The sequence below is a fragment of the Malania oleifera genome, chromosome 9 (assembly GCF_029873635.1).
Source record: "Malania oleifera isolate guangnan ecotype guangnan chromosome 9, ASM2987363v1, whole genome shotgun sequence".
NCBI classification, from domain to species: domain Eukaryota; kingdom Viridiplantae; phylum Streptophyta; class Magnoliopsida; order Santalales; family Ximeniaceae; genus Malania; species Malania oleifera.
The window spans coordinates 3,605,001-3,618,089 of NC_080425.1; the positions used below are offsets into that span (position 1 = coordinate 3,605,001).

A 13,089-nucleotide genomic window follows, 5' to 3' on the forward strand; every position below is an offset into this window, starting at 1 on the left:
CATTCCTTAATTTATTCAATATTATGCCACTCATCTATCTAAGCATTCTCATCTCGGCAACTTTTACTTTTTGGATATTATGTTTCTTCATCGCCCAACATTCCGATCCATATAGCATAGTTGGTCTTATAGCTGTCCTATAAAACTTCCCTTTCAATTTTAAGGGTATTCTACGATCACATAGCACACTTGAAGCACTTTTCCATTTTACCCAAATTGCTTTAACTTTATGCATTACATCATCTTAAATTTCTCCTTCAGCTTGCATAATAGATTCAAGGTATCGAAATCTACAAGTGCTATTTATTTCTTCATCATCAAGTTTAACTTTGTCTCCAATATTCCTCTTATCACTACTAAAATTACATTTCATATATTCTGTTTTATTTTTACTTATCCTAATGCCTCTAGATTTCAAAGCTTCTCTCCATAATTCTAACTCAGCCTCTACTCCGTCCCTAGTTTCGTCAATTAATACAATATCATCTGCAAACAACATACACCATGGAACCTCCTTTTAAATACACTTAGTCAATTGGTCCATTACTAAAGCAAAAAGATAAGGACTAAAAGCAGATCCTTGATGTACACCTATGGTAATTGGAAATTCTTTAGTTTCTCCATCTATAGTCCTTACACTAGTCATTACTCCATCGTACATATCCTTAATGACATCGGTATACCTACAACATACACCCTTTTTTTCTAAAACCCACCATAGAACTTCCCTTGGTATCCTATCATATGCTTTCTCAAGGTCAATAAATATCATATGCAAGTTCTTTTCTTTTCCCTAAACTTTTTTATTAATCTTCTTAAAAGATAAATAGCTTCTGTGGTATATCTCCCAGACATAAAACCAAATTGATTTTTTGAGATCTTCGTTTCTAGCCTTAATCTTTGTTCAACTACCCTTTCCCATAGTTTCATTGTATGACTCATAAGTTTAATTCCACGATAGTTATTACAATTTTGAATATCTCCTTTATTTTTGTATATTGGTATTAAAGTGCTTTTCCTCCATTCATTTGGCATTTTCTTAGTTATTTGAGGTAGTTTTTTCCATTCAGCTTATATGCTGCCTGGATATTTTGCAATTCCCTGGGTTGTTGGGATCAAACAATCTCCTCCGATTGTGTTGTAGCGCTCGTCTTTGCAACCTCTGACATTATTCATGAACAATGATCTCTTGGCGATTAAGGTCGATCACTCGAAACAGAAACCACCAGCAATGATGGTTGGCAAATGTAGAAATAAGAACGGAAACTGCTCTAAGAAATTTCGGCAATGAAGGCTGAACATAAAAAGTGCAAAAGTACTCTGTTTTTGAACTAAAAAACAGGGTAAAACAGGGTACAAAGGAGCAGCAGTATGGTCTCGTAAATGAAGGCCTGTGTGAAGAGGTTTTTAATCCCAGAAAAGAGCTTTAGGCTCTAATACCATGTTAGATTACCACTTTAGCTAAAAGTTTAAGCTATTAGGTTGTGGGTCAACAATTTATGTCAAGCTTTAACACTCTCCCACACGTGCAGTCCGACAACACTTAGAGAGATAAAAAAGTGATAAATAATACCACAGAATAAAGGCGGGTGACAAGACTAGGACCCAGGACCTCCTAGTAACCAGATCTCTGATACCATGACACAAATTGAGAAACACTTCGTGGAAGAATTTTCTTCATATTTTGAATAATACACAAAACGTTAGCTATATACATCAACCCTAGCAGTAGAAAAGGAAAATTAACTAGGTTATGTTAGATCTCATGATTTATGGGATATTCTAATATAATAGGAAACTAACCAAATCAGCCTAATTCTAGGAATACAGGTTGTTACAAAATTTCCTAAAATAGCTAACTATACACGTATAGAATACAAGTCATTCAACATGTATTCCCACACTTTTGTTTGGGATAACTTTACAATTTTTAAATGATGTATCTTACTAATTAAGAAAAAAATATATTTGACTTTTATTTTGTCTTTTTTAAAGGTAAAGCATTCTTCTCTTTTCTTAAAGAATGTTTTCACTTTATAAGATTATTTTATATAGCAAACCGATCATACTAGTAACTCTTTTTTGCCTCTATATCCATGTTGACCATGCATTCCTTAACAACTTTTTTGTCCTTTTCTATTTGATCATTTATATTTGCTCTTTAAAAAATTTATCATTACTTGATATCCCTTAGATATTAATATTTTTAAGGTTTTCTACTAAGCCTACTTGTGGAGCATAAGCACCAATGATATTTATTATCTTGTCCTAACAACATCTTAGTTTATTTGATTCTATTCCCCACTATTCAACACATACAACACTATTTTTTGGTGTCTGATTATAATGGTGCTTACTTCAATCTTATGTTTTTTCTTTCCCATCACACCAAACTTTCTTTATATCTAGTTTTCTCAATATCTGTTGATTTCCCCCCTGTACATTTACTCTCATGAAAATTATATTAAATGTTCTTCTAATCATTGTGTTAGTCAACCATTTTCATTTTCCTCCAAGGGAGTTCTCTTTCTTGGGATTTCCACTTTTTTAGGAATCTCAATGAAAGAGAGGTTGATGAGCTCACCACCTTGCTTATTGCCTTGGATCATTTGGGGGATGAGAGAGGGTCTGGGAGGGTGTTCCTTAGGTCTCTTCCAATTCTTTTATCCTTCACCTCTCAAAATCTCCTTCCCCCAATTTTTTCCTTGGATCCACGGCCACATCATCTAGATGGAAAAGGCTCCTCTTAAGATTTAGACTTTGGTTTTGATTGTGACTCAATAGGATTAACATGCACAATTTGTTACAAATTAGAAGACTCTATATGTCTCTCAGTTCTTATTTCTGTTGATGTGCCATTAGTCCGATGAAACAAATGCTCACCTCTTCCTTTCTCGTTGAATGAAAAACCCATCTATTGAATGCTCCCTTTTCTTGCTTTGGTGAAGCTTAGGTGGCGCCATGGATTGTGGTGATTTGCTATTGAGGTTTTGATGTTTTAGAAAGAGCGGGAATGGAAGAGCTTTATGGTGTTGCACTGCTTTTTGATATCCTAATTCCTATGGATCCTCTGGATTGAGAGGAATGCAAGAATCTTTAAGGGTTTTCTGGAGGCTGTCACTGTCCGACCTTAAAGGGATTGGAGGGCAGCTTTAGGTGTAGTTTTATCGTATCTTTTCCTTTGCTTTAAGAGGACATCTTGTTCTCCTCTCTTTTCAACTTGTTTCATTCTCTGGTTAACACGAAGATTCATCACATAGCGGGATATAAGGCTTGGTTGTTGCTAAATAATCCCTATGTTCCAAGTTGCTAAATGCTAACCTAACCCTAGATTGTGCACAATGGTAGAAGAAGATTCAGATGGCTGACCTCCCTAGCTGGATATAAGGCTTGCTTTTTGTATCAAATGACAATTCATCATCATACTATTATTTGGATTGTTTGGTTTGAGTGATTTTGCAAGATTCTAGGGAATGTGATGTTATTCTCTCATTTGTTTTAGAGTTGGAAAGTGATGTGGCAGTAATCTTAAATTCCTTGTGAATAAATGTGGAAATTCCACCATGCCCATGCATGGGTATTTTATATTACCATGGGTATCCTATTTTTCAGAACTAAATTTTCCACAACACTTTGGTCAATCCGACATAAATGCCCCATATATCGTAGTATTATCACATACTATTGCAATATTTTTTGTAATAAATTTTTATAATGTTGAAAAAATCGAAATATTACTATTATTTATAATATTATAAAATAAGTTGCATTATAATATACTATATTTTAAATTATGTAATTTTTAAAAAATTCATATGATAGAATAATTTAATTTATGTTATAGTATATTTTCTATAGGGAGTAATGCTATCGTCCATGGGCCTATGACCATGATGGATTCACGTGACAAGAATAGAGTGGATCAAGCTAGTGGGCCTCACTCTACTTCTCCCACTCTCCTCCCACCATGTGGTTTCGTGATGTCACGGAGCTGTGACTCAACATTTTCCTTTCTATACAATATCTTCAAGTTATTGTAACATTGAAAACATAGAGTAATATTTAATTATGTTTTTTCTTTTGATGATAAAAGAAGATGTATTAGGAAAGAGAATTTACAATATTATATATGTTATAATAATGTATAATATTATGTTAAAATATGATTAGATAATGTTATAATATTATATTACTATGATATATAATACAATAACATGATAATATGATAATATAAATGTCTTCATGTATTATAAAATATGACTATTCTTCAAACATACAAGGGATAATGTTTTTTGGCAATCTTAGATGGGCATCCCTTTCCTGTAAATAGGATTTCTGAGAAATGTCATTTGAGGGGGGGTATCGAAATTCCACAAAGCAAACGAAACCTTAAATCACCATAAATTCCTCCACTCTCAAGTCCTGAGCAATTTAATAGTACCGCTACTAAACCTTTATAGATCAAATATTTTAATAGATCTAAAGGTTAAATGACTTGAATCAATTAGAATATGATTAAAATATTGAAAATGAACAAACAATACAAATTAGAAAATATTTTAAAAAAGAAGAAATTGTTTAACAATTATGTGTTTATGCCTTAAAATCCACTCTTTAGCACTCAGAATAATCTTATTGCTGTATTGCATACGAAGGTTGGAAAATGATTTTTTTGGAGAATTTTCCTTAAATTTCCAAATTTTAAGAAAAAATTTGGAATATTTCTGTCTTTATTGTATTTTAAATTTACAGCAAATTTTTATTTTAATTTTTCTTTGAAACAAAAAAAGATTAAAAAATGATTTAATACACAAAGTGAAATTGAATACAATGTATTGCAGCCACCTATTGCAGTATTGCCACAACAAAACCATGGCTTTAAGTTGCCATAACAGTTGAAATCCACAACAGAAAAGAGTGAAAAGAAAGAAGAAGATGAGAATGAGAACTCAAATTTTTTTGGAATGTTTTAATAAAAGATTTCTGAATTTTGCATATAAGATTTGAGGAAAAAAGTTTTGAATTTTGCAAATAAAGTTCTCGAGAAAAAGTTCAAATATCACTTATATTTGAAATGCAGGTGGATTCATATGCTTATCTGCCTCCTAATTCCGAACATTCCTTCAAGTGTGATGCATCTGCTACTCTCGCCATAATAGAAAGAAGGTTTGCTTTCTCCATTTTGCAAATAATTTTGTCTTGTCATTTTAAGTAATCTTTTGTTTCGTTACATCCTCTCTTCATTCACTTGCAGTACCTCCACATGGAACATATGATTGAAAAACTTCTTTATCTGTTTAGGGTATCTAACATTAGAATATTGTAATATGAACACTAGTGCTGTTACTGTGAGTATTTTTAGTTCTCTCATTACTCATTACCATTCACTAGTTTTAAAGAGTTACAATATTACCTTTTTCTTAAAACCGCACTTGCCCTGAAGGATACATATCTTCCTAGGTATGCATATGTGGGAAGTCATATTACTGAGCAGATTGTTGGTTCAACAGACAAACAGCCACTTCTTGAAACTCCAGGCGAGGTATTTTTTGTAGTTTTGTTCTGTTAATGTTCTTGAGAAAAAAATTTCAACTGTTAAAAAACCTTTCTATATTAAATGACAGTATCTTAAGAAAGAAAAGTTGAAAAAGAGCATACTAATACATTTCATGATTAGTTTCTAATTAATGAAGCTTCAAGATGTATGTGCAAGAATTCCTTGTTTCTTTTGAATTACTTTTTCATCCAGAATACTTGAACATTGTGTTGTATCATTCTATAATCTATATCAGTTTTTGAAGATTGAAAGATCCCAAAGAAGCTGATATTTGTGTTGAAAAAAGTTCTTTTTTGAATATTTTGTGTCTTTATTGAAAGATTTGGAATTTTGTTAAAGAATTTTTATATTTAATTTTTCCGTTTTGCCAGGTTTTTGAACTCAGGAAGCTTCTTCCCACATCCACGCCGTATGACTTCAACATCCATGTGAGCCTTGATATACCAAAATACCAACCATGACTATTATGTAGTTCATTATGATTTCAGCAAAGAGCAACTAATTTGATATTTATGTGAAATCACATTTATGATGTGGTTCACAATCATTTCTTCTGGGAGCAATTTATCTCCTGGACTTTGTGCTCTGCCTGTACTCTGTTATGCCTGATTATGAAACTCTCATTGGTGTTTTGTGGACATGGTTTGAATGAGGAATTTATTGGACCACTCATTGTCTTGAATCAAGTCAAGCAATAAATGCAATAAAAAAAAACGAACACAACTACTTATAAGAAGCTTGGATCTTGACTTGTCTAGCTTGGCAAAGAGCAATTAATTTAATATCCATGTGAGATTTCAGTAATGATGTAGTTCATGATTATTTCTGCAGAGAGCAATTTATCACCTGTCTTTGTGCTCTGCCTGTACTCTGTTAGGCCTGGTTATGGAACTCTCATCGGTGTTCTGTGGACCTTATTTGGATGAGGAATTCATTGGACCACTCATTCTGTCTAAAATCAAGTCAAATAATATATGCAATAAAAAAACAAACACAATTACTTATAAGAAACTTGGATTTTGACTTGTATAGGTTGGCAAAGAGCTACTTGCAGGTCAAAAGAGAAAAAAATTCCTGCTTTATTGTATGCATGGTTTTATGTGTGAAAGGATGGTTAGCTTTGGTTGTTGTTCGTTCTAACATATATTTTAAAAAAGGACAGAAAGGAAAGTAAAGAAGCACCTGGGTTTGATTCTACTTAAAGGAGGGTTTGCGTGGGTGTGTGTTGTTAGGTGTGTTCTTTATTTGCCCTTAAAAATGAAAATGGAAAAAAAAAAAACAATGAACTGAAGCCTTTCTTGATTTGTTGGCTGCATTTGAATTTTGGACTCAAGGAACTTCTAAGCTATGATATGGCAAAGATTAGGATATAATGTAGGGGATTATAAATTTTATTATTTTAGCAGGTTGACTGGAATGAGCAGGAAACAAATGAAGGAAACTAGTATTGGATAATATTTCTTTAAGATTCCCAGAATAAAATTGGAGAGCTTGGTGCACTAGTGTAGAGGAAATGGCATTTATAATTGTTGTGCAACAGCAGTAGATTAAATGTAAATTGTAATGTGATTTCTAAGAAATCTCACAAGCTTTCATCCATAAGAGATATGCTTTTATGCATGTTTATTTAATTGACAATTGATGCAAGCAACCTTGGCGTTGGTAAGGTGTAATGTTGTGAAAACTGTGGCAGCTAACTGATCTGGAGCTCATTCTTGATTGTGAACTTATTTCATATAATTAATTTTTTTTTTCTGCATATGCTTGCAGATTATGGATTTTCAGCCTGGAGAGTTTCTTAATGTGAAGGTATGTTTCTTGTTTGCTTGCCGAGCAGCAGCAGCAGCAACAATAACAAGAAACCTTAAGTCTCACTATGTGGGGTCTATTATATGAATCCTTTTCCGCCAATTCACATTATCAAGGGCATTTTCCTCGTCTAGCTTAAGAGCTATTAGATCCTTTCTCACTACCTCATTTCAAATTATTTCAAGTCTACCTCAACCTCTTCTACTGCCATTAACAATAATTGACTCACACCTCCTCACTTAAGCATTATTTGACTTATGTTTCAAATGCCCAAACCATCTAAGTCACCCTTCTCTTATCTTATCTTCTACTGATGCTATACCTTTCTTATTGTGAATATGTTCGTTCAAAAATTTATCCTTCAAAGTTATACCACTCATCCACCTTAGCATTTATATTTCTGCAACTTTTACTTTTTGGATTTGTTGTTTCTTAGTTACCCAACTTTTTTATCCATATAATATGGCTGGGAAGACTTATTTTTCATGGAACTTAGAGCCAAAATAAATTGAAATAATGTAGGGTTTTAAAAACTGGTTCCAAGTAGTATGCAGTTTTGAACTCTAGTTTCAGGCTGCCTACGTAAAATTAATTAATGCAAAACAAGTTTCGGACTTTTTCTAGTATACCACTTGATATTGTCTTATAAAATTATACATAGACATTACCAGCAAGAACTTGAACTCTCTAGTACTTTCTGGCGGAGGTTTGTCTTGAATTCAATGCTTGGTAGTGTTCAGTTTCTCAAGGAATACTATTAGACCTGTTGGTTGAGGTTAACCCCACCTTAAGGCATGTGTTTGGCTTGTTGCTTTATCAGGAGGTTCACTACAATCAGCATGGTCTGTTGCTCTTAGAGGGACAGGGCATCTACCGCTTGGGAAAGAACTGGTAAGGATTCTATTCAAGAGTTCATGCACAATAGAATTTGCACTATTGCTAACCTGAAGAAAATTGTGTGTATCCCTATAATGTGGATTTGGGATGGGTTTATGCTAGACTGGTCGAGTCATATCATTTGGTAGAATGCCCAATGCAAAAGTAATTTAACTATGAGATTCCTGTTTGTGTGGATGGAATGGAACAATAGAATCTTCAAGGACCATTTTCATCCTTTGTATTATCTCTATGCACACCAGGATTTGGAGCTTTAATTAAAAGACCCAAACGGCTGCAACAAACACTTACCCAGATCAAAGAGCTTTTAATCAGAGCAAGGCTAAATGTTCTTCACATTTTAACCCTTTCATAATGATCAAACCTCTCAATAGAGACCAAATCACTGCCATGTGCTCATGACTTTCCAAGCTGGTGTAGCTGAAGTTAATCTCCCTTGGATCCAAGGCATTGTGTGAAAGTGAGGGGCACATCCGGCTAAGATGCTAAATTTTTTTCATGTATTTTTATCTGTGGCATCTATTACCTTTTTTTTTTTTTTATAAATTTTTGAAAGATATATATTTTAAAGAATTCCTTAGTGGCTCTATGACTAATTTTGAAATTCTAATCAGAGTTGCACAAAGTTAATATCTGAATAATGTTTCATCTTGTTAAGGCTTGGTATACTTGGCTGGTCCACAACCGCCCACAACCTAATAGCTTAAGTTTTTAGGTAAAGTGGTAATCTAACATGGTATCAAAGCCATAGTTTCCAGGAGGCCTTTGGTTCTAGTCTTGTTGCCTGCATTTAATGCAAGTTTGTTAAAAAATTATTGTGTTCCTAATATGAGTGTTATTCATTGTTTGTTATCTCTCCACGTGCAATTGGGCTGCATGTGCAGAGGAATGTTAAGGTTTGATATACATTGTTGGCCCACAACCTAATAGCTTAAGCTCTTAGGTAAAGTGGTTGCTTAACACATCTCATGCTGCAACTACTAGAGATCAATGCATTGGACATTTAAACACTTCATAATGATCAAATCACTCAATAGTTATCACATTGCCCGGTGATAATATTCCAAGCTGGGGTACCTGGTTTGTTACCACCCCAAGATGGTGCCAATGTGATGGGCTAATGCTGGATAGGAAGGAGAAGTAGGACAGAAGAAAGATAAAAAATACAAGAGCAAAGAGAGAAACGGTGACAAAAATTGAAAAGGGGAAAAACTTATTAATAATCTGATTCAAACATCCAAAACTATGCTCTCGTTTATGTCTATATAAAATAATACTATGCAATGACTGCACAATAGACATCTTGCATATAAAAGATGTTAGGAAACATAAATACTGCTAGCATACTACTTTCCAATTGGATGAAATCATAGAATTCACTCATTTCTGACCTGATAAAATAATCTCAGAAAAGGTGATGAGAATAAAAACTAAAATTATAATAATATGAAAAAAATTCCAAAATCTTAAATGTCCTAAACTTGAGCAGCTAATTCTTTTTGTTGCCTCATCTTGTCATGCCATAGAAAGGCTTATGCCTGGTTACATGAGTGGGAGAGAGAATGGTCCTGTCACCTGAAATCCTTATTAACCCTTTCTAGTAGCTGACTGTTCAAGGCCTTATTTACACATTCTGTTACAATCTTCCAATGTGGAACTTGGATGTTGCAAATACAAGCTTCATTAAAATCTTTGATGTTCTCATTTGGGATCTGGATCGTAGTTTCATCCCAGAACACTATATGGTGGGACTTAGCACATGCTGGCAATCCAAATTTGTGACGATGCCTGCAGGGGTACTGGCTCCATCAGGCTCATTGTTGTAATGCCCCTGCAGTAGTGCCCCCAAGCACATAAATAGTACCCTGGAATTGCTTAGAGATCATTTCTCATGCTTTGGTCTAGTAACTTGAATAGAGTGGGCCTTATTGCCATGGCAAGGTAGCCTAAAATGCTTAGGCCAAGTTTCTAGCAGTAAACCTCTAAAGACCTTATGTACAAGACTCTTCTCCCCTATTTCTGGTGTTGGACAAAAACAAAAAGGGGCATCCCTGGCCCACAAGGCTCCCTTCTTTGCCAGGGTAGAGGGAGGGTCATTACAGTGTATGCAGCCTTATCCCTGCTTTTATGCAGACAGGCTGTTGGACAAAGGTATTAAAATTATTCTTCTCGTTCACATCATTACTCTTATTTCTTCCAGACATTCTCCAGTGAAACATTGTTTTTTATTGGTGAACATTAAATTTTATTCCAAAATCCTATCCACCTTTCTTTCTGAAATTCTATCTCCAGTGGCTTAATGCTAACTGTTTTACAAGGTTCACAACTTATCATCAGATTTAGCACTGCTGTGCTAGAGCACGTATGTGGGTGTTTGTCGATTGATCCTATTGCACGCCTGTAGACTTGAGCCAAGTTTCTAGTGTTGGCTCCCATGAAAAATTTTAGCAAGACTTGAGTCCTTGATTTTGAAGTGTTGTAAATAGCTTATAATAATTTTGAGTTGAACAAGTCACATTGTGGTTATTGTCGTTTGTTTTTTTTTTTTTTTTCGGTGAATTGGTTTTCTATCAATACCATTTTATCTACTAATTGTGAATGGAAATTATATTTTATAGAATCAATTTCCTTGCTGAGGCTGGTCCGCCGGAAAAGATGCTAAAAATTTGACATCCTCAAAAGATCTAGTTACTGACACAACCTTAAAACTGATGTCATATTATACATATTCTGGTGCATGTGCTTTGTTCATTTCCTTGAAGGCTGTAACTGGTGACAGAGACTAGATCTTGTAATTTAATATATTTATTTGTCTTTAAATAATCTGTGGCGTGCAATGTTCTCTAAAGGCTCTCTAGTTACTTCGAATATATTGGGAACACATACATGTACACAAAAAATGAACCTGGGGGAAGGCATTTTACTAATTTATTTGCAATATATAACTACCTTGTGGAAAGATAATAGTAATAATGTCCTTGTGTTTGCTTTGTTATTTGGCACCATTTATCTCATTTTTATCTGGATAATGAAAAACATGCCCAAACAGAGGTTTCAGTTGGTTCTCAATGGAAGATTTCCCATTTTATTATGTAAAATTCTGTTGTAATAGAATTTTTTGTTTGTTTGTTTGTTTGTTTTTTGTTTTTGTTGTTGTTGTTGCTTGTGTTTGTAAATAGGTATCCAGTTCAAGCAGGTGATGTCATTTGGATGGCCCCATTTGTGCCTCAGTGGTAAGTGAGGAATATATGACTCTCTCTTCTGCTAACATCTCCAATTCTGGTAGACAATAATGTGCTTTGCAATGTTTCAGGTATGCTGCGCTTGGTAAAACACGGTCACGATATTTACTGTACAAAGATGTAAATAGGAATCCACTGTAATCCTGTGTGACATTAAATGGGATTCAATAATTTGATTCTGACCAGTGGAGTCGCAATGCAGCAAAATGCCAGATTCTGAAGCCTGTAAATTATTCATTGAATGGGTTATGGTCGTTCAAGTGTACTGTATGTATTCATTACATCTGGTTACATAATGCATGCCAAATATTTGGTATTCCAATACAACCTACTGTTTTGGTGTTTAGAGGAATGAGTGTGAACATTAAATGAACAATTGAGGCACTAATCAATGTGGGATTAGCTCAGAAATATCATGGATATTGTTTTTAAGCATCCCCGATAATATATGGAAAATCATAAATTTCTCCCTGTAGGTTTTTATTTTTATTTTTAATGAGCAATGAATTCTTGAAGGAATTATGTAGCTTGAAACCCAGGACGAATAATCTTTTAGTTTCTCAGCTGGAAAAAAAGGAGAAAAATTGTGTGGTTTCAATCAGTGGTGAGAAAGTAGCAAAACAATTGAAATGTTGTGTTTGGGAGCATAGATTTTGGGTGTTTTGTGCAGATTTGGACAAAATTCAATACAAAATTGCATTGAATTTTGTTGAAATGCACACAAATTCAAATCTATGGGCTGAAATCTGTGTTCCCAGACATAAGGTGAGTTTTATAATGAAATGAATATGTGTGATGTGGAATGTCCAAGGAAAAAAAAAGATATGGATCAGAACATTCTGAACAGAGAGAGAGAGAGAGAGATATCCAAAGCAACCCTAATGATATTTAAGTTCTAAGGATATTTAGATTTCTCAAATAGAAGCAAATAGTTGGCTTCTAAATCTTCAAATAAACATGAGTAATTTTTGCATTGTTCCTTCTCTGGGAGGATTCCATACTAGTTATTTGATTTTATTTGGAAAAAGTTGGGTTTGTCTGTGGTCTGCAGAGGAGATGTTGGCTATTTCTTCTTTGGGATTGGGAAGGAGCAAAGACAAGGCTACTCTATGGAGATGTGGTTTGTTTGCTGTTTTGTGGGGGTATTTGGATGGAAAACAACACTTGCATTTTTAAAGGGAAGAAGACTTTTTCAGTATTTGGCTTATTTTTTATGGACTGTTGCTTCTGGTTGTTTCTTGGGATTATGTCTTGAAGATGTTCAGTCTGATGTTATGTGTAAATTGTTTTGTTTTTGTTTTTTTCTTTTCTTGGAGGATTCCTTATTCTCCTGTATTGTATATTCGTCCTCTACTAATATTCTTTTTTTTTTTTTGTGATAATTTTTTTTTTTTTTTTTTAATATGATTGCTTAAAATTATTCATTGGCGGTGTCCCATCAATATGTTTAAAATGTCCTTTATCAACTTGAATTTGCCATGTGGATTTCATTTTCATTTCATCATCAGGTTCAGTATTTCTTGTTGCAGAGAGCCTGGTGCAATTGTAAGGTTAGTATCTCGTGTTCTTCCATGTTTAGGTTTT

The 13,089-nt window shown here is 34.0% G+C and overlaps 1 protein-coding gene across 2 annotated transcripts in view; it reads left to right on the forward strand.

Annotated features, from left to right (window-relative positions):
• Nucleotides 1-11,851, forward strand: part of LOC131164502 ((S)-ureidoglycine aminohydrolase) — a 25,224-nt gene extending 13,373 nt beyond the window's left edge. For both annotated transcript variants that reach the window (XM_058121753.1, XM_058121754.1), the window contains exons 7-13: nucleotides 5,081-5,166; nucleotides 5,461-5,542; nucleotides 5,929-5,985; nucleotides 7,328-7,366; nucleotides 8,187-8,257; nucleotides 11,443-11,496; nucleotides 11,577-11,851. In XM_058121753.1, the coding sequence (XP_057977736.1) occupies nucleotides 5,081-5,166; nucleotides 5,461-5,542; nucleotides 5,929-5,985; nucleotides 7,328-7,366; nucleotides 8,187-8,257; nucleotides 11,443-11,496; nucleotides 11,577-11,646 (459 nt within the window). In that variant the 3' untranslated portion in view covers nucleotides 11,647-11,851. The remainder of the gene's footprint in view (nucleotides 1-5,080; nucleotides 5,167-5,460; nucleotides 5,543-5,928; nucleotides 5,986-7,327; nucleotides 7,367-8,186; nucleotides 8,258-11,442; nucleotides 11,497-11,576) is intronic.
• Nucleotides 11,852-13,089: the final 1,238 nt, after the last annotated feature.